Source organism: Delphinapterus leucas, chromosome 14, assembly GCF_059928025.1.
Source record: "Delphinapterus leucas isolate spDelLeu-1000000601 "Yukka" chromosome 14, BTC_Dleu_Yukka2, whole genome shotgun sequence".
Taxonomy (NCBI): domain Eukaryota; kingdom Metazoa; phylum Chordata; class Mammalia; order Artiodactyla; family Monodontidae; genus Delphinapterus; species Delphinapterus leucas.
Genome location: NC_143142.1, coordinates 82,185,778 through 82,208,002, shown reverse-complemented (window position 1 = coordinate 82,208,002; position 22,225 = coordinate 82,185,778). Strand labels below are relative to the sequence as shown.

General features: G+C 43.3%; 1 protein-coding gene across 2 annotated transcripts in view; it reads left to right on the top strand.

The window, feature by feature from the left end:
• The first annotated feature begins 4,489 nt into the window (after nt 1-4,489).
• The window catches only part of CD226 (CD226 molecule), an 89,210-nt gene continuing 71,474 nt past the window's right edge, over nt 4,490-22,225 (top strand). The window contains exons 1-2 of one of the 2 annotated variants that reach the window (XM_089895314.1): nt 4,490-4,602; nt 5,152-5,233. In XM_089895314.1, coding sequence (XP_089751440.1) covers nt 4,591-4,602; nt 5,152-5,233 — 94 coding nt within the window. In that variant the 5' untranslated portion in view covers nt 4,490-4,590. Of the gene's footprint in view, nt 4,603-4,894; nt 5,234-22,225 lie in introns of both variants that reach the window. The other variant, XM_030762002.2, reaches the window with a different exon arrangement.

The following is a 22,225-nucleotide window of genomic DNA, read 5'->3' as shown; positions in this document are numbered from 1 at the left end:
TTGACTGGTTTTAATCCTCCTTAGTGAAATATTAGTGATTTACTTCAGCTCCAACCTGAGGGAGCTCTGGTGGAGAGGGCATAGGACGAACGCCCCCAGCTGCTCCCAAGATGCAAACTAGGGGATGAGAACAGCCGGGGAGATGGCCTTGACCAAAAGGGGGTGAGGCCAAGAGGCCATGGTAAACAGGAAGCCCTTAACCAAGACACATACTGGGAAAGAAGAGTCAGAGTGAGCAGGGCGCTCACATCTCAAGGTCAGTAACCTTCTAGAAAAAAGACTGGGTGTGACCACGTTCACACTTTTAAAATTATTAGTGGGCAGGGAGTCGGGCTGTGGATACAGGAGGATGACCAGTAGGGAAAGCAGGAGGAGAGCTGCGGGGAAAAGCTTTAATTAATTCGCGGAATGGTTGATCTCTGTGAACCTGTACGTTTACTGATGGGCATACTGTAGTAAAAGGGTGTTGCATAAAGTCCTTTTTCTCAGTCTGTTCCTGGGAAAATCTGGTAGTTTGGGTCTTGAGAATAAGAAAATTTAGCTCTTTTACCAGTGTCGGGCTATCAGGCTTAAACTACCTTCCTTCAAGTAAGCCTGAGCAGGGATGAACTTCAATAATAAAGGTTCGCTCTCCAGGTATAAATAACCCTAAGCAAGGGCTGGTGAACTTTTCTGCAAAGGGCCAGAAAGCTAATACTTGTGGCTCTGCAGGCCACGCGGTCCCTGCCGCAGCTACTCCTAGTGGCACGGAAACAGCCGTAGACACGTAGACAGACGGGCATGTCTGAGTTCCAGCCAAACTATTTCCAGCAATGGGACAGTGGGCTGGCTTTTTCTGGAGGATCCCCCTGAGGCTGAACTAAAATCTCTGCTTTGAATGGAAGTAAGTTTTTATGGCCCCTCAGCGGCAGTGGAACCTGTCCTGGGGGCAGGTCTGTGACTCGCCACAGGCCCTGGTTGGAAAGATTCTCTTAAGAAGATGCTGTGAGGCAGGGAGTGGAAACCTGGACCACCTGCACCCACTGGAAGCAGGAGCCTCTGAGCAGCCCAGACCTCCCAGCCACGGGCACCATCAGGCCTGCCTCTAATCACAAGGGAGGGGACTAAGGACCACACAGCTGTGACCCTTCCAGCCCAGCGGCTTGTTCTCAGGGCTTAGCCCAGGTTTTCTCTTTCACAGGCCTCGGGTCCCCAGCATGTGGACAGTTGTCCAAGCTGGGGAGGAAAGATGTGGGAGCAGGAACGGGCTCCCAGACACAGCAGGAGTCTCAGTGCGGGCTGGGGAATGCTGGCTTGGGGAACCGAGTGGAGACTAGGATCCTCCGAGTTTCAGAAAGGGCCCCGGCATCCGGGAAAGCAGAACATCTCAGAGAGCAGAGCAGTGTGTCTGAGGAGGTGGGGAAGGTCTGCAAGGACAGCCAGCAGAGGAAGCAGCAGGTCTGAAGAGGGGCACCCAGCCCAGGCCACCTAGGGGCACCCAACCCAGATGAACTTGTGAGCAAAGTCACTTCTGAGGTTTGCTGAGACGTATTAACAGTAGAGAAATCCAGGAATATCTTGATTAATGGCATCCTTGAGGATGAAGCTCTTTTATACAGACAGCTCTAATAGAAAAAAAACCTTGAGCCAAAATCCCTTCATAAATCATGCAAAAAATGTCTGCCTACACAACAAAAATAGCTCCGGGCCAGTCTCTGTTTGCCTTTGGTTAGACGTTGATAAATAGGGCTCATCCTTAGCAAAGTTGTAACAGCTGAACTTTATCCTCAGTCCAGTGTCTTTCTGCACCTTTCGTTCACATCCGAGGCCTCTAGGTCCTTTGAGTTTAGACATATCAGAATGCAAGTGCCCTTCTGCTTTCTTCATCCTTTAGCTACGCTGACTTCGGTGCCTTGCGAATGAAGGGGTTGCTACTAGTTATTATCAATGAGCACCTGTTTTCCAGTAATCCTCCCACATTCCTGAGTCCTCACTCCCAGTGCGGGGGCAGGCATTCACTGAGGGTCTTTCTGTCTTTCTGACGTGAAATATAATTTCCTTGACTCTGATTGGATCTACTCAGTCCATGCTTGGCTTCTCCACCTCCAGCCCCCGAATTAGTCATAGTTGTCGGTGGAATAGCTCAGATTTGTCATAATATCCCGGTGGTGTGGGAGAAATGGATGCCCAAACCAAAACAGGTTTTTGTTAGGAGTGAGGAGAGGGAAATGGGTGATGCTCAGCTCTCTTTCTAAGAATTTAAATCAGGTCATGTAATTCTGGTGCCTAAAAGCCTCCAACAGCTTCCACTTGCTCTTAGAATTGTATCAGAAAATCTTCATCCTATCTATCTACACAGTCTAATCTCTTGTCATTGTCTGTCCGCATCTCCTCTCAATGGCTCCAGCTACAATGATTTTTAAAAACAAGTTCCTCCTAGAGCTGTTATTGTTTATGCCATAGACACATGTCCCAGGAATCGTGCTTGGTGCTGGAATGACAGATGTAAGCAAGATGTCAAGTTTGGGGGCTTCCCTGGTGGTGCAGTGGTTAAGAGTCTGTCTGCCGATGCAGGGGACACGGGTTCATGCCCCGGTCCGGGAAGATCCCACATGCTGCGGAGCGGCTGGGCCCGTGAGCCATGGCCGCTGAGCCTGCGCGTCCGGAGCCTGTGCTCCGCAACGGGAGAGGCCACAACAGTGAGAGGCCCGCGTACCGCAAAAAAAAAAAAAAAAAAAAAAAGGATGTCAAGTTTGAACACCCTTATGGATGTCATTCAAGACAATTTCAAACAAGACCCAATTTCATTTTTGACCCAATTTCATTTTTGTCCCCTCCCACCCACTAGATGGTAATCACATCATTTCCTGAAAATGCCCCGTGTTTTTGCACCTTTATCTCCTCTTCTTATTTGTCTACTTGGAAAGTCTAATTCAGGTTGGAAGGCCCAGGATGTGGTACACTTGTTTTTATTTTGTTTTTACAAAATCTTCCCCAAATCTGTTAGAATGAATTGTTCCTCTCTGGGATGTTGTAAAACTTGATCAAAGAAATGATCTAGTTTTATTATAATGAATTGCTCCTTTAATCTATCTGACCCAATACGTTATGCATGACTAGAGGGCAGAGACTGTGTCTTTCTCATGCTTGTGTCTCCAGGACCTAAGCAGGGTACCTGGTAGAGCTCAGTAAAATTTTCATCAAATTGCTTCATTAAATTACTTACAAGACAGAGATGAGAGTTACTTCATCTGACTATATCACAGAGCTGTTATAGGCACAGATAATATAGATGTGAAAGGTTTTGGAAAATAGAATGTTCTGTAACCATAAGGCAGCACTGTATGTTATTATATGGACACATTATAATTTTGTTCTGATTATCATTACATTTTTTATTTCATATTTGATTTCATGTTTCCTGAGAAAGTTCCCACATTAGATACTGATGTTAAGGAGAAGACACCTGCTGGTGAACTTTTGGATGGAATCACATAAGCTCAGAGTCAGCATTAGGCAAACTTGTCTTTAGTGGTGCCTGCTCCCCCTTTTCTCAATTTTTACCCCCCTTTTATTTTGAACCTCTCATCAGGGGTCAAATGCATTCTTACATTGTTGCCTCTTGTTACAGAGGCAATAATATATTTTTATGCTGACGTGGTTATACATTCCCAGCAAGTTCTTAGGAAACTGAACTTTTATTTTATAAGAGAGGGAAGGGAGCAATGACGTACCTACTAAGATTATATAAGACAGAACCATGGGGGAAATTAGGTGAAGGGTACACAGATCCCCTCTGCACTATTTCTGCAAATTCCTGTGACTGTACAATTATTTCAAAATAAAAAGTTTAAAAAAATCAACGATAATGGTGGATTTGTATATTCCCTGAGCCACGATACTTTGGAATCTGGAGGCCCTTCAGCGGTCCCTTCATCACCCCCTAAGCAAATGCCTGAGGTCAGCGAAGAGGCAGAGGGGACAAGAAGGCCATGCCCCGTGGGCCGTCCATGCTGGTGGAGCTGCAGGCCCCTTCCTGTGCCCTGTAGACTCTGCCCCAATCTCACATTCTCAGTGCAGACTTCCCAGCGCTCCTATCCAGGGGGGAACACTACCACACCATCCCAGTCCTGCTTTGTTTTTCTTCATGCACTTACCACCTAACTCTATTTTGTCCTTCTCTATTTTATTTTCTGCCTCCTCGCACTAGAATGTAAGTTCCATTATGGCAAGGATATATTTTTTTAATTTATTGCTGTATCCTCATCACCTAGAGCAGAGTTGGGCCCAGAGCAGGCACTCAGAGAATGTTTGTTGGAATGAATGAATCTTTGTAGAAAATGAAAGCTTGAAAATAAGCTATTTCCCCGAGAGAGAAGTAACTCAAATCTGCCCATCTTTGTACGAGAGCAAACCTGACTTTGAAGCTAAGACCTTTTTCCTGTGTTCATACTTCAGATAAAGAAGACACTGCTGATAGGATCTGAGAGGAAGGAAACAGTGCATCGTGCTGGGGCTCTCAATGTGACATTATAAATTGTCTTTCTGTAGACTGGCCTCCCAAACAGGTTCCAGAGATGGATTACCTTACTTTCCTCTTGGCTATTCTTTATGTATACAAAGGTAAAGATAATGTCTTCATTTAAAGAATGTACTCCTTTTTTAGTCTTATAGTGTGACATGTTCAGAATTTATAATGCCCTTACTTGGCTTAGATAATTTCTCAATTGTTCAGAAAAACTACAAGTTGTAAATACCAATTATCAGCAGTGGAAACCTTTTTAGACTAAGGTAGAAACTGTTAGCCTCAGTTTACTATCTTGCTAGGTCTAGAGCAAGCTTCAGATGTCTGTTTGGTGTTTCAAGCATCAGGTCTAATTGAATTCACATGATCACATGATGGTGTGTCTTTCAGCTCCATGTGAACAGATATTTTGGGACACAACTGTTAAACTTGCTAAGAATATGGCCCTAGAATGTGTGTATCCATCAAAGGACACTTTAACCCAGATGGAGTGGTTCAAGATCAAGACACTGGAGAGAGAGTCCATAGCCATTTTCAACCCTTCTTACCATGTGATCATAAGAGAGCCGTACGTTGATAGGGTTTACTTTTCAAATTCAACCACGGCCTCTAACGATATGACCTTGTCCTTCTGTAATGCCTCTGAGGTGGACGTTGGCTTCTATTCCTGCTTTCTTCATACTTTCCCACATGGAACCTGGGAAAAGGTGATACAGGTGGTTCCATCAGGTAAGTGAAATTTTTATTTACCTTTTTACCCATCTACAATATTTGTTTCTGTAAAGACCAAGTAGAAACTGTGAAATGCTATATCATATTTTTGTGTCATTTTCCAATTCCATTTCTAGATTCTATATTATTGTTTCAAAGAAATAATACTGTGAATGAGTTCCGTTTTTCTTAATGTGCTATCACTTCTGAGTAGAAGAAGCGTCTCATGAATTCAAATGTCATGGGAGAAGGCACAGGTTTTATCTTGTCTTAATGAGAACTTGAACCTAGATTAAGCTGATGTTGGCAATGTTTGGGTTCAGGGGTCAGACACCTCCTGTGACGTAGTCCCATTTCCTTTTGCTTCCAACCCTGCTTGTTCAGAGTCCTTTCTGTAATACCAAATCTGGGTTTATTAGTGAATCCTAGGCAGAGTTCAAGCACCGACTCTGTTTTTAGCTTCATCCAAGTTTCACTAGAGAAGATGCTTCAGAAATTGCAAGCTGTCATCTCAGAAATAATCAAATGATCTCTTGAAGTATTTCCTGCCATATCTACCAGTGATTGTAGTTTGAAGCTTAGTTAGTCCTACAAGTAATAGCCACATGGATTGGGTGTGACGTGTTGGAAAAACTTGGGTTTTATAGCCTTTACTTCCTTTATAACCTTATATTAGCTGCTCAGTCCCTCTGAATCTCAGGTTCCTGAATAGTCAATTGAGTTAATAATACCCTTCTCTTTGTTGAATGGTTTAGGGATCATATATGTATGGAACTTGGCCCATGGTAGTTGGGGAATGGTAGGTATTATTATTACTGTCACTGTTATTATTTCCTAGGCTTTTGATACAAAATGACTAGTGATGAAATTTTTAGTTGTCAGAGATAGTCTAGGGAAGGAAATAATTTGGGACTGTGTGTTTCTTGTCTGGTGTCTGTCAAATTATATCCCAAATAGACATCCAGCAGAGCACATCATATACCACCTGATATAGTGCTTTCTTTTTAAGAAATCCGTATTATAAAAGAACAATTTAAAGTACTATATAAGGAATATCTAATGGTCAGGAAGTAAGAAAAATTCCCATGTGTTAGTTTTCCCTTTCTGTTTAGGTGTAGCTAAGCTCAATAATAATTCTGTGTATATGGGCGAGGCTTACAGAGTGTCAATTAGCAAAATCTCTTTAGTTAAATACTTACTTATTACAGACTCCATTTTGCCATGCAAGATCTCATTTGCTGTTGTGTGCAGCCACCTGTTAAATGCTGTTTGCAAGTCTTCAGTGTATAGTCCACTCTGATTAGCCATGCAAGTGACGGAGAGGATGGGAAGGGTCTTAGGGGTGAGCTGTTTGACACATGGCCTGAGCCACCATGGCCAGAAATACATGCCCTTCCCCACCCTGCCTCGTGTGGTGAGCTTTTGTAGTTTGGGTCCCAAATCAGGTTATTCCGATTTCTGTAAAGAGCAACCAATTGAAAACAGGTACACCTGAAACTAACACAACATTGTAAATCAACTATACCCCAATAAAAAAAAAAGAAGGAAAAAAAGAAAACAGGTAGAACAGTGGTTACCAGGGTGGGGAGGTGGGGAACGGGGGAGATAGATGTCGGTCAGAGTACACAGTTGAAGTTATGTAGTATGAACAAGTCTAGAGACCCAATGTACAGCATGAAGACATTAATGATAGTTAATATCATTGTCTTGAACACTGGAAATTTTGCTAAGAGAGTAGATTTCAGGTGCCCTTATCACCAAAAAATGGTAACTATATGGGGAGAAGATGTGTAAATTAGCTTGACTACAGTAATCATTCCACATATCATTTTGTTGTATATGCCCTAAACATACGCAATTTTTATTAAAGGCAAAACAAAACAGAAACAGGTAGCTTGACCTCTTGTGAAGGTTTAGGATAGAGGGTAGCACTAAATTATTGAGAACTAAATTATGGTTGCCACACCAAAGTAGGATTTTTAGCATCATGTATGAATGATTTTGGCAATATTTTCTTAATTTTATCATCCAGATTTATTTCTCCTGTTACTATTTTGAGGACAGGAAAAGGGAGATCTCTGCCTCATGGGGCTTTTTCAAAAACAGTGGTGAGATTTTCAGTCAGTCACCAAGAAGGGGGCGGCCAACTCTCCATCTAGTTCAGATTAGAATCTGATGGTATTCTTAAACATATTTTGCTGTTGTTTTTGATCATTTATATTTTTAAAGAATAGATTGCATTAACCAGCCAGTGAGAGTATTTCATTCACTTTTGAGGTTTGGAGAGGTTCATATTTTTTTAAAACTAAGAATGATAGTGAATTTATAAAATATAGTAGCTGTATTTACATTAAATATACTTAACCTTAAATATACTAAATTAACCTTAAATATACTTAAATTCTTCCATGTGTGCTTTATTAACAACATATTAGGATCTACAAATAAAATAACACATGCTTGTATAACATACAGGGGGAGTTGATGATCTAGTTAACAGTGAAAGATTGGACTTGGAATCCGGAAATCTTAATCTGTATAATAGATCGTTAAGATCTTCAAAAAGGTGAAGGAATTGAGCCACATGCTCTCTAAATATACTGGTTTCTCCTGTTCACTGAAAGCTGTTGATGTGTGAGGAACTGGATCAGTGCCTTACCCAGGTCTTCTCGTTTAACGCCCCCTGCACACTTGACTGTGGACGTAACCTTGATTTTCGAGTGAGGACACTGAAGGGAAGTAAGGTCCAGTAATCTGCTCAAGTTCTCAGACTTCGTTTGTGTCCACTGGATAGAGTTGCAATTACAGGATGGAAAGTGCCAGTTTGGGGGGCATAGGAGCCGGCGGGGGCCCTTGAATGAGGAGACATCCATCATTGCTTGTCCTTTAGGCCTCCCTCCCCCTTGAGCTTTCAGCCCAGAGTTGAAGAGCAAATTGGATGTCTTCTTCTGGATAAATGATATTGTTAATGCAAAATTATGTTAAAACATGAGTTACCTTCAGAACAGGCATTTCTTAATCAGTAACTGATTTAGAGCATTTAATGGCAAGAATGGCTGCATTTATTTCACTGCCTCGTGGAAGAATACGCTGAGGCCACTCGAGAGGTGACATTTCAAAGGTGGCCCTTTCATGGCAGAGTTTGTGGTGGAAGTGGGGTTGTGGAGAAAATTACCGTAACCCATGTGTCTCTGGCTTTACTAGTCACTTATGGCAAATGTAGTTATATTTATGGAAATGTCCCCCTAAATGTATGATGCACCCCCAAAACTCTGCTAGCTAACTCTGATTAGGTGTCTACTGTGTGTGAAGTAAATGCCTGTCCTCTCGTTTAATGCTTGTGAAACACCAGGCGGGAGATGAGCGTGCTCACATGATACAGCTGAGGAAACTGAAGTTCAGGGTCATTAACCAACTGAAGGTTGCTGAGCTGTGGCACCAGGATGACACCAGCTGGTGTTTCCAAAGAGCCAGAAATGAGAGGGAGGGGAGCTTGACACCAGCAGGGTGAACGTGAACAATTAAAAAAAAAAAATGAAGTAGAGTTGCTGTGCAATATTATATAAGTTACGGGTGTACAATGTGGTGATTCACAATTTTTAAAGCTTATACTCCATTTATGGTCATTATTGAATATTGGCTATATTCCCTGTGTTGTACAAAATATCCTTGTAGCTTATTTAATACATAATAGTTTGTACCAGGAATTTTTTAGCATCGAGAGACTGGTGTGAGGGAAGAAGAGAAAAGGGTGTCTCCGGGGGTTCTGGTGGTGTGGAGAAGGCCTGAGGAAGTTGGTTCACGCAGGGGACAGAGACTGGATGGTGTGCCTGGAGCATGGAGCTCCAGGAGGGGTAGGTCTCACCCGGGCTCCTGGGCCCCTCACCGTCTGAGAGGCAGCCTTGAGGGTGAGGAAGAAACTGTGACAGTGGGACCCTCTCTCTGCTCTTACAGCAGAGGTGCTCTGGGGCCCCAGGTAAGGTTTTATACAGTAGATCCTATGTTTAAAAAAGAAGCCGAAGCCCATGGGGCAAGAGAATGTCGGAGAAGAACTTGGAAAGATGGGATGGCCCAATGTTGCTGAGCCTAATGGGGTTGGAACTTGACCCTGCAGTGTAGACTGTGGGAAGTCTCTGAATGTTTTCAGATGGAGACACATAATGACCACTTTTTTTCACCACCTAGAAATTTAAACTAGTTGCATCCTTACAGAAGGGGAAGAGTTTAAGGGGCAGGGTGAACAACTATTATTTTATGGATTGGAACGCTTATCCACTGCTAGTAGGAGTGTAAGTTGGTGGATCTACTGTATTATTGGTATTGGTAATATTCAGAGTTCTCCAGAGAAACAGAGCCAATAGGATATGTCTGTGTATAGAAAGACATTTATCGTGAGGAATTGGCTCATGTGATCATGGAGACTGCAGTGTGGGCCAGCAGGCTGGAGACCCAGGAAAGCCAGTGATGGTGTAGATGCAGGTGGAAAGGAGGCCAGGGAGGCCAGTCTTTTTATTGTATTCAGACCTTCAGCTGATTGGATGAGGCCCACCCACATTATGTAGGCCAGTCTGCTTACTCAAAATTCACCAGTTTAAATGTTAATCTTATCCCAAACCACCCTCCAAATTAATACCTAAAATTAACCATCACATCTCTTTTGGAAAATGATATTGCATTAGCTAGTTAAAGAACCCCATTCCTAAGACCTAATCATTCTCTCTATTGTATATTCTGGGGATTGCCCACATGTAGGAGAAATGCCTGAGAATGTTTAAGGCAGCAGATCACTGTGATAGCCAACAAATGAATGACTGATCGCGAGGCTCATCAACAGGGATGAATTTGGGGAACATTGTGTGAAAGAAAAAAGCAAGTTTCAAAAAAACACACAGGGGATGATTCCTTTCCTTTAAAGTTTAGAGACATGCAACTAAACAATATGCTACTTATAGATACAAACATGTGGTAAAACTCTAAGGAAAGCAGATCTCCGAAGCACAGGCAGGAAGGAGATAGAACCAGGAAGGAATACAAGGGTCTTCCAAGTTCACGATCAGGTGTTTTTCTTATGCAGGTGTTTTATTTCCCATCTGTCTTAAAAACGTTTTATGAAACTTCTCTCAAATCTGTTGAATTTCTAATAAAAACAGTGAAGAAGGATACAGTTGCAATTTTGAGCAGTTCACAGGTAATTAAGTTAAGGGTAAGATCTTCATTCTGATTTGGCCTGGAGGTCTGGAGGAGGGAAAACAAGGATTCCAAATTTTTATGATTCAGGGACTGAAAAATGATGGTTTCACTTAAAAAGATGGGAAATTAAGAGTAAATAAGTTCAGTTTCAGATGCATTGAGTTGTAAGGTAGCCTTTGACCAGCTCACGGCTGAAATAATGGAATGACAAACCATAATGAAGTTCAGGATTGAAAATACCAATTTTGGAGTCATCTGGATGATCACCCAGCACACGTGAAGAAGATGGTTAACTAAGAAAGTACTTGTACATGGGACAGAAGCTGAGGCCGTGGCATTGAAGGATGGTCACATCGAAGTGGGGGGAGCATTCGTGTTAAAGACTGGAGAGGGCATAGCGAGGGGTGGGAGGGAAGAAGCGGGGGAGACTCGAGATGCAGGACGGACGCGTAACTGGTGTAGGAGCCAGATGGGTTTCCGTCTAGCTCATGTGTACAGGAGAGGGTTAGATGGTCCCCTCCACACATTCTGCTCTGTGTTGCTGTATCACATAGATTTCTCACTCTGTGATCTTCCACACTCCAACCCCCCCATCTCAACTTTGACACGGGATGTTCCTCACTGTCTCCTTTTTAAGGTTTCATTCTTTCCTGGATGGGATGGGGCTCCCTGTGTGTCATCCATGCTCGGTCTTAGATGGGTCTTATCTCTATTCCCGTCAACGTCAGTATTTGCTTTTCTCTTGCCAGTTACTTTTTTTTTTTCTAATGTTGGGGTGATCTCAGGACTTAAATTTTATTTAAATCTGGAAATGGGGGAGTGGCCCAGATCTGGCTGTAGAAATGGGTGTGCTGATTTGTGGGACCGAATTCACTTATCCATTAATTCACTCATCCAGTCTTATTGAGAACCTACTATATTCAAGATAATGTCTGTGGTGGGGAAGCTAGAAAGACATGATCTTAGCTCTAAACAGAATACAGAGTTTTAGGGGAGATAAAAGTTGTATATCACAAATTATAACGTAAAGCAAAGAGTAAGTGCTATTGTAGTTCAGAGGATAGAATTTACTTTCAACCGGGAAACTCAGGATAGATTCCCTGAAAGGGGGGAATTTGAAGTTTACCTTGAAGGAGGTAAGTCAGAATATTTGGACCTGGAGCTGGGCGGAGTAGCATTCAGGAGACTTGCTTTAAATATTATCTAAAAAATAGATAACTTTGGCTCTGCTTTAACGTACTGTGCAAGCCAACACATAGGATTGATCAGCAATGAATGCAGTTTATTCGGGTTTAAAATTCATGGCTTGGTTTATTTCAACATGTCGACTTAATGCTTCAAAAGGCATAGGAATCCAGATGGGTTATGCAATTATATTCTGCAACGTATCTTGAGAATATATTCATACTCTCATTTCAGCTTGTGTGTTATCTATCCCAAATTCAGAAGGAAAGAAGAAAACTGCACTACCTTATATATTAGTGAAAGGTGCAAAAGGATGGAGGGGAAGCCTTCTAAAAGCCTTCTTTGCCTGTCAGTGGAAATTCCAAACAGGGCTAAGAGGCCATGGAAAAAGAGTCTTTCTTACTCTCCTGTTACATGGGTCACCAATACATACCAGCATGTTTCGTCCCTGCTGGATTCTTTCAGCTTTGCCCGTCAGATGCTTCTCTTTTGCTTTGAGGTTGGGTTTGTTTTTCGGTTTTTTTGTGGGTTTTTTTGCGGTACGTGGGCCTCTCACTGTTGTGGCCTCTCCCGTTGCGGAGCACAGGCTCCGGACACGCAGGCCCAGCGGCCATGGCTCATGGGCCCAGCCGCTCCGCGGCATGTGGGATCTTCCTGGAGCGGGGCAGGAACCCGTGTCCCCTGCGTCGGCAGGCGGACTCTCAACCACTGCGCCACCAGGGAAGCCCTGTTTGTTTGTTTTTAAGTGAGGTAGAAGAATAAGAAAAAAATTCTTTCATATCTACTGTTTGAAGAATTAATAAATAATTATTAATAGGTAACAATAGGTAATATTAATAAATAATAAACTCTCTTAAGGTCCATTCTTACAAGCTTAGAAATAAGTCATGAAAGTTTCCCCATCTGTATAACTGTGTTATACACATACATATATGAGAATAAAAAAGGGTTCTGTGAAATGTTACATTTCAGCAGTTTTTCATTTAAGGAAGAGAAAAGATATTAAGTAGTATCAATAAGAAATAGCCAACTGATGAAAACAACAATTTTTTTTTTTTGGTTTTTTTTTTTTTCATTACGCGGGCCTCTCACTGTTGTGGCCTCTCCCGTTGCGGAGCACAGGCTCCAGACGCGCAGGCTCAGTGGCCATGGCTCACGGGCCCAGCCGCTCCACGGCATGTGGGATCTTCCCGGACCAGGGCACGAACCCGTGTCCCCTGCATCGGCAGGCGGACTCTCAAGCACTGCGCCACCAGGGAAGCCCTAAAAACATTTTAAAGGCTGAGAAGTCTCACTCCTTAATTAAATAAAATAGTACATAGAGAAGGCAAATGATAAAGAGCATTTTAAGACTCATGGAAAGCAAGGTTATGGTCACTGCACTTCTCAAGGGTGAAATTTATGGGAATCTGAAAGTGGACTAGTTATCAGAACCCGGGGCCAAGGTTGTTTTTATTGACTTGCTTTCCGTTTGCTAAGCCAGGGAGGAGATGCATGAGAGCACATATCACCATGAGATTCAGTGCTCAGGCTTTGGGGTAAAGCTCTGTAATCAAAAATCAGAAAGGGAGACATAAAAAACAGCTCTGAAACAAGGCAATACTGGATTGATATACAAAATTAGATTCAACAATTGAATGGCAGGTAAAGTTTAACGTACAGGAACAAATACACATTTGGGTTTGGTGAGAATAGTTTTTTCTGCTTGTCCACCTGAGGGCACAGGCCTGTGTCCACTGTGCTACCTCCATGCCCTGCGAGGCCGCCCAGGCTTTCCCACTTCTCAGCCGGGTCAACATCCGGAAGAGAACATTTTCCCTAGACCTGTTGGGAAATCCACTCAGGCGGTCCACAGCAGGGGAGGCACCTGGCTGTGATCTTTGCCTGTGGTGGTTTTGTTTACTTCCACAAGCCCTACCCTTCCTTGAGCAGCTATTGTTATTTCCAAGATGACCATAGCATAAGGGTGGCTTTGGCTCAAGGATGAACTACAGCTGAAGCAGGAGCCCCGGCTCCCCTGTGGCCCTCGGAGATGGTCTTCGTGCAGCGGAGACACACAGTTCTTGGGTTTTCCTCCTCCAGCCCTCAGCGATCAAGACAACACTTGTGACCACAAGTGTTCTATCACTTGTGACCACAACCCCCCTCTACCCAGCACTCGGGTGGCTGCCAACCGCGGGCTCTGGAACATGCTTCCTCTGCAGAGTGGGTGCTGCTGGCCTGTGGTGTGAGTGCAGGGTGGGGATCGTGGCTTCGTGAGTAAGAGCCCCTCCGGGTAATCGGAACCTGCTGGGCCCACGCACACTGAGACCCTCCCCTGGACTGTCTCGGCTTCTAGATTCTTTTAAAAAAAATTCCTCTCATCAAAGGTTGAGAACAGCCCCGATGGAGCTGTGTTCACCACATCTTCTCTCAGAAACTTCTCGTAGGATTAGGGGGAGGCGTCAGGGACCTTCAAAGAGACCTTACGGGGATGTGCCTCCTGACAGATCACAGCCCTGATGGAGGGTAAAATGATAAAAAATTTTGTGAGTTAAAAATGCTGGATTTGGGCAATTTAAAAACGAAGAAGCGAAAGGAAAATAAATAACTGAAGAAAGAAGGAAAAAGGTCAAGCTCTCAGGACCAGAAGCTTAGGGCTGTGCAGCCCGCTTTCTCTTTGAGCCAATGCCGTCCAGGGGCAGCTGGTTTAGCGTTTATAGAAAGAAAACTTGTCTCTAAGCTCTGCTCTTGGTTGCTGGTTTTTGTTTTTGTTTGGTTTTTATAGGGAGTACAGGTTGCAAACAGGATAGCTTTTCTGTTCCTTCGAGAACATTTCTGAAGACATTTAAGATTTTGAAACCGTTAAGAATTTTAAGACTATCAAGCCCATCCTTCAGGGATCAATGAGAAATCATTCCCCTATGCACCATCTCTTCTACTTACTCCACAATAGTTTTAATTAAATAACTCAGCTGATGGGGCTTCTGGCACTTCCCTTGAGAGATTACTCACAATCCAATAAATCTCAATGGGAGAAAATTTTCCCTGACTTAAGCTATTTAACCAACCTACATTAAAAAAAAAAAAAAAGTCTTCCGCATAATCTGCCCAGAGAGAAAGGCCTATGTTCCGTAGAAGATTGATATAGAAAGCTTTCTAAGGATGGAGATGTGAGACGCAATATTCACATTTAATAGCACTGTAAATAGCTATACACGTCATACCTGCTGGGTTTAGTAGGGCCAATAAGGATGATGTCTGGGCATGAATTCTGTGAGCATTTATGTGCGTTTAACTAGCAGAATACTTAAGAAACTTAATATTCTCATTTCAGCAAATTACCCCTTGAGAACATATTTGTTCCATTTCTTGGCAGGCTACATGAAGTCCTATACGCTGCCAGCACTGACGTTTCCAGAATAGCTTTTACTGAAGGTGTATGTATATGTTTAGGATAACTTCCTTCTTGACATATAAAGAACCCAAAACTTCAGAAAATTTTAGGTCATCCACCTAATTCATTCCACTAATGGAGAGAGGACATTTATTTCTCTTTACAAACTGGGTGCTACAATTGAAAGTGTGTATACCATTTTTCATTTGGAAACAGCCAGGGAATTCAATACTTGTCTCTGAGGCAGAGCTCAGTAACATTAGTGTATGTCCCCAAATGAGACCATTTTGTGTCCCATTAGCTTGTGGCACCACAATTCTCAAATTATGTCCCTGTTATCTTTTAAAAAGCATAGTTGCTCATTTAAATAAGTCAGTAAATATAAATAAAGAATATTTATTGAACATAGGACTTGTTACTTCTTCCTCTTATTTTCCTTAAATCCTACAAATGGTTCCTAAAAGAATGAACATTTAATAAGATGGAAACATTTCCAATTACTGGTATTGTGTTTCTTTGAGCTGACAGTGTTTGAACTTTTATTCTTAACACAGTCTGACTATTATGTTTTCAGTGAAAATAGCAGAACTGAACCAAAGAGCAAATTATTATACCTTATTGTTCAAATGACACTTTGAGATGTTCTAGTCTTTTATTGGATGAATGTTGATAACAGTAATCTAAAGAATTGTAAGCCCTTTCTAAATACATTGAATAGACATTTACAGTTTGCTATGAGGAGAAGAAGAAATGAGTAAGGAGGTCACTGTTTTTGAGACATTTATAATCTAAGGGGGGGTACGTACTATACATTATGTAAACATGAGGACAGAGTAACCGTGATGTACAGTGGAACTTGATAAGTAGCATAGAACAATGTCTGGGGAGTTGAGAGTGGCAGAGGTTACTTCCAGTTTGGGGGACGTTGAAAGGTGCCTGCACCAGGCTGGAAATCTAGGTATGATTCCAGAAAAAAAATGCTTCATGGAAAAATCCCATGAAAGGGAAATGCTCTTTGCATTTGGGGCAAATGAAAAATACATTTGGTCACAAGCTTAGAGGAAGGGCAGTGGTGGAAGGTCTAGTTTTGAACTTCCTTGGTGGTTAGTAAAGTTTCCAAACAGCGGAAGTCACATGGGTCATGTTTGCAGCCATTATTTGGAGCCATTACTCTAGCAGCTGCGTGTGGGATGATTTAGAGGTGGGGAAAAAGAAAGATGGGAGACTAGGAAACGAGGGAGAGGGAGCCTGCAGCCCTGAAATGCAGCCGGGGCACTGCCTCCAGGGCATGGCCCACCAATGCAATCTTCACAAAGTCTCTGCTCCCCTTGCTAAATCACAGCCAAATGAAGCTTCCCCCTCCTCAAGGGCTTCCTTCCCATCCACTCCTAGCTTTCATTCAATAAACAGTTAATGAATGCTGGCTGTGTGCCAGGAGGCTGTGTGAGGTTGCGGGTACATAGACACGTCCCAGTCTCTGATCTCAAGCTGAGGACTCATTTATAATGCCATTCGATGCATGGGACAGGTGCTGGTTGCGATAGGATGGTGGTGGCGGCAGTGCGTGTGTGCGCACGCCTATACGTGTGTGTTGGAAGAATGATTGTTTGGAGTGGGGGGGAGGTCATTACGGAAGCTTCAGAGAATAAAAGGTGCTTGAGCTTACTCATAGAGGGAGATGCCAAACCTCCTGGGTTGAAGGATGATCATGCTGTTGGCGGGATGGCATGCCTGCTAGAGGGAACTCATGCTAATGCTACAGAAGCAAAGAGCCTGGTGTGCTTAGGAGCCAGCCTGCTGGGTAAAGCCCGAATGTAAATTAGTTTAAGAGGCTAGTGGTGCCAGGTGGCGAATCTGGAGGGTGGAGAGCAGAAAAGAACTTTGTTATGCTTTCTACAGGGGCTCCAGATTTTTGCTGGGGAGGGGTGGGGTCAGTTTTCAGGATACTCGACTTGGAATTGTGTTTGCGTAGCAAGGCCTTATTCTGACTTAGATCACATTTTCTTTGCAGTGGGGTGGGAGCTAATGCCCCTCTAGTTCCATTTTGTGTCACAACCGTACACCATTCTAAGGTGATTTTACTTTATTTTAGGCAATGGGGAGCCATTAAGAATTTGGATTAGGTGAATGGTTTGCAGTTTAGAAAGAGCAGTCAGACAAGACTCTACAAGGGGATTAGAGGTGAGGGACAAGTGAGGGAAGTCCAGAGGCTGTTATGGGCTGAGTTGTGTCCTCCCAAAATTCATATGTTGAATTCCTAGACCCCAGTACCTCAGAATGTGACTGTATTTGGAAATAGAGTCTTTAAAGATATAACTGAATTTAAATGAGGTCATTAGAGTGGACCTTAATCCAATATGAGTGGTGTCCTTATGAGAAGAGGACATAAGGACACAGACGTATACAAAGATAAGACCATGTGAAGACACAAGGAAGAGGTGGCCATCCAGAAGCCAAGGACTTTCCTTGGCTTTCCCTGACTTTCCGCCTCCAGAATTGTGAGGAAATAAATTTCTGTTGTTTAAGCCACCCAGTCTATGGTACTTCGCTATGCCAGCGCTAGCAAAGTAATACAAAGGCTATAGTAGTGGGTCAGACAAGACAGGCAAAAGAATTAAACTGAGGCAGCACAGTGGGGATAAAGTAGAGAGCGGGTATATTCAAGATAGAGTTTCTTTCTAGGGTACTTTTCATTATTTTGATTTCTTCCCTCCCCCCCACAGATTCAGAAATTATATAAAAAACCAGTACAGCTGCCAGCACTTTGGCTCAGAAATTGCTGGAGCACGGCTCCCCCTGCCTTCCTGCTTTGTTGGGACTTTGTTCACAGCCACTCCTGGCTCTCATTGTCTCTCTATCCTAATTTATTCTTTTCAATGCACACCCTCTCCTCTCCCCAGACTAGGTACACATCGTTGTTTTATAATCTATGTCTGACATTCTAATATCAAAAGGCTCATTTCTAATATCTGTTTTCCTGCTGCTGATTCTTCCTCCTACTGCTTTATTTCCTTACGTTCTTGGCTCTTTTTTTTTTTTTTTTTTTGGTACGCGGGCCTCTCACCGCCGTGGCCTCCCCCGCCGCGAAGCACAGGATCCGGACGCGCAGGCTCAGCGGCCATGGCTCACGGGCCCAGCCGCTCCGCGGCACGCGGGATCCCCCCCAGACCGGGACATGAACCCGCGTCCCCCGCATCGGCAGGCGGACTCCCAACCACTGCGCCACCAGGGAAGCCCCATGTTCTTGGCTATTTTTGACTGTGTGCTGCACATCACTCTTCATAAAGCATTTCTGGTTGTTCTTTGAGGCCCAGAATAAATGGACCTTCATTCACGGAGGCGTTGTCTTGGATTACTTTAAACTTAGGCTTTATGGAGCACCCCTGCTCTGGGAATTTAGACTGTAAATTCACGTGAGAACTGACTTGTTCTTACACCTACTCAAGGATTTTCTTTCTTTCCATGGTCTCCTAGGGATGTGAATGAGGGCAGGTTTACTTCCATTTCATCCTTACCATGAAGGTGTACCCCAAGATGTCTCAACAGGAAGAGGGTCTTCTCCTCCATTACCTATCGCAGGGAGGCCCTGGGCCTTGGCACCCATGTCACTTGTGCTGTGTGAGGCTCAGAATCAGAGTTGAAGTTTGCTGAGATTGGCCAGGTGTGCTCAGGGCAAAAGTGGCTTCCTTCCATGTTCTCACCTCCCTAGTTTGTCACTTTCTCTTAGATTTCTTCTGGTGACTCCTATGTTGTCTGAAATTTGATGCTTTTAAATTGCTTTTAAGATATTTTAAATTGTTTAACATACAAATTTTGTTGGGTTTTTTAAAACATCTTTATTGGAGTATAATTGCTTTACAATGGTGTGTTAATTTCTGCTGTACAACAAAGTGAATCAGCCATATATATACATATAACCCCATATCCCCGCCCTCTTGCGTCTCCCTCACACCCTCCCCATCCCACCCCTCTAGATGGTCGCAAAGCACCGAGCTGATCTCCCTGTGCTATGCGGCTGCTTCCCACTAGCTATCTATTTTACATTTGGTAGTATATATGGCCATGCCACTCTCTCACTTCTCACAGCATATTTAGTTTTTAATAGGAGGTTTAGTGCTAATAACGGAGCCTGGTATTTTACTAGAAATGCAAATATCTACATTTCTAAACAATAAATCCACCCCCGCACACAATCTGTTTTGCGCCCAGTCTCTCTCATTTGAGTCAATATCCCTGCTTCTCAAAACCATAGAAGTCATTCTTTATACCTTATTTTCTCTCATTCTTCCCATTTAAGTGGCTAGACTTTCAAAATAAATATCTCATCCATGTTATCTCAGCCTATATTGCAAAGCACTATTGTTTCTTACCTCTACGTATTTTTTTAAAAAGTTTATTCATAATCTAGATGCTTTTACGTCAAAGTTTGATCTGAGTAACATAGCCCATCAACCACCCAGAAAGACAACATCTGTTACTCCGGTTTTTGGACTCTGGACCTGGTAGGACTATGTTTCTAGTTGTCTGTGTTCTACGTGCCGATAAGGGGTGCCTGATTTCCTTCATTGTTGATCATCCCCTGATAAGGCAGGCAGTCTGCTCAGCTTCCACATTTCTGGGAATGGGCTCCGACAGTGATTATACAGCAGGGGAGTTGAGAGAGAAGATTTCATTTTGTATTGGGTGTTGGGTGTGAAGTAGAAGGAGGATTCAAGAGTGGTATCAGGTTTTTACCTGGGATCCCGGGCAGATGGTGCTATCATTTCCTGAACTGGGGTGTATGAAGTGGGAGGAAGGTCTAGGGTGGGGCTGAGCGGTTTAGTTCTGGACATCCACATGGAGCTCTCTCATAGGCAGGAGGATTTTTGAGTCTGAGCCCAAGAGAGAAACTGGGGTGGAGTGTAAACGTGCAGTCGTGAGTGTGCACTCAGAGCTTTGGCTGGTGATTTTTTTTTTTTTTTTTTTTTTTTTGCAGTATGCGGGCCTCTCACTGTTGTGGCCTCTCCCGTGGCGGAGCACAGTCTCCAGACGCGCAGGCTCAGCGGCCGTGGCTCACGGGCCCAGCTGCTCCACGGCATGTGGGATCTTCCCGGACCGGGGCACGAATCCGTGTCCCCTGCATCGGCAGGCGGACTCTCAAGCACTGCGCCAGCAGGGAAGCCCTGGCTAGTGATCTTTTGCATCAATAACTATGGTTTATTGAATGTTTATTATGTGGCAGCCTCTGGGCAGGATCTTAAAGGCTTTACATGGATTCTTTTATTTATTCCTCGCAATACCCATATGAAGTAGTCTTATTAATACAGAATTTTGAAAATGCATTCAAACAGAAAGTGAAGGACAAACCATGAGAGTGGAGGGAGAAAAAGAACTTAGCACATAAGGGTGACTTGATAAAACAGTGTTTAGTGGACATGAAAAAACCAAGATGAAAGAGATGTTATTGGACCAGGAGAAGCCTCACTACCTAAACCAGCATTTGCAGGCCAGTTCTGGCCCCTAAGAACCACTCCATTTGACCAGCACATTTTCAGAGAATTGGAGACACTCATAAACATCTGAAAGGACTGTCGATATTGACCTGACTTTTCTGTTTGGCAGCCTTTTCTAGGCTGAGTAGCAGCTGCTTTTCCGTGGATGATACATTCGTAAGTTCTCCACAGTTCCCACTATTCCCTCTCGTTCTACCTTCTGGCTTCTGTAATTTCTGTTATCTTCCTGGAACCTCTGGGAATCTGGCATTTCAATCCTTATCTACTCAATTAAGCCTAAATCTTGAAAAGTGCTATTCAAGGCCTTCTAAGATTTGGTCCTTGTGTACATTCCAAGCTCGTCCCTTTGTGCATCCTTCTTTCAGCCAAAGCGGGTTAAGTTTTAATTCCCTAAACATCCTCTGTATTTCTGAATTTCATGTCTTTGTGCCTTTTCTTTCCCTTAAATATTCTTTACCCCATATACTACTCATCCTTCAGGGCACATCTAAGGAAACGTTGGCCCGTCTCTAAAATGGAAAACAGTGTCTCCTTCTCCACTCCCCAGATGTTGTTTGTGACTACTTTTACATTGACTATAGGCTGGGACTTCCCTGGTGGTGCAGTGGTTAAGAATCCGCCTGCCATTGCAGGGGACACGGGTTCAAGCCCCGGTCCGGGAAGATCCCACATGCCATGGAGCAGCTAAGCCCATGCGCCACAACTACTGAGCCTGTGCTCTAGAGCGCGCGAGCCACAACTACTGGTTCCACGTGCCCCAATTACTGAAGCCCGCGCACCCTAGAGCCCATGCTCTGCAACAGGAGAAGCCACTGCAATGAGAAGCCCGCACAACGCAACTGAAGAGTAGCCCCCGCTCGCCGCAACTAGAGAAAGCCCGTGTGCAGCAACAAAGACCCAACGCAGCCAGAAATAAAAATAAATTTTTAAAAAAAGAAAAGAAACTTAAAAAAAAATTGACTCTATGTCATTTTCTTTGTATTCCACCTAGTGGGTACCATGCCAGTTTCTTCACTGCCTCCCCCATCAAAACCCTCAGACCCCTCCATTGAGGACCATCCCCCATCCCCCTCCCCACGATCCCAGCACACTTGGACATTGTGCTTTGCACTTAGGAGTCATGACTCAATAAAACAGCAAAAAGGTGGGGGTGAAGGGAGGGGAGTGAATCTTCCATAGAAAATCGTCAGCATCAACCCCTGATCGGTACATAGGAAAGGTGTTTATTCCAAACACAATTAAGTGGAACAGAACAACCTCTTCTGATACCTTCCAGGAAGTGTAAAGTACTTTCCTGGGTGGTAAACAGAGATTTATAGCACATTATATATAAAATATAGTTTGAAGTATTTTTTGGTGTAGTTTTTTCCCCTAAATAATTTAATTATTTATACCTAACTTCATTCTAAAAGATAAGTAGAGGAGATTTTTTTTATCCCCTAAATATATTCCTTCCATTGGGCATTTATTAAAATGTACCTAACCACTTTTCTGCATATTTCACAGGTTGCTGAGATACCTTGGTAATTCACCCCACTGGTTTGTTATTTCACCACACAGAATGGTTTAGTGTCATTTGCAAGGTTTTGCTATGGATGTCTATTAGCACATTATTCGTGAATATATTGTGAGTTTAGTACACCAAGTTCACAGAATCATTATTCATAAGCCAAAAAGATGGAAGCAATGCAGGTCTCCACTGAGGGATGAATGGATAAACAAAATGTGGTAAAGACACAATAAATACTATTCAGCCTTAAAAAAGGA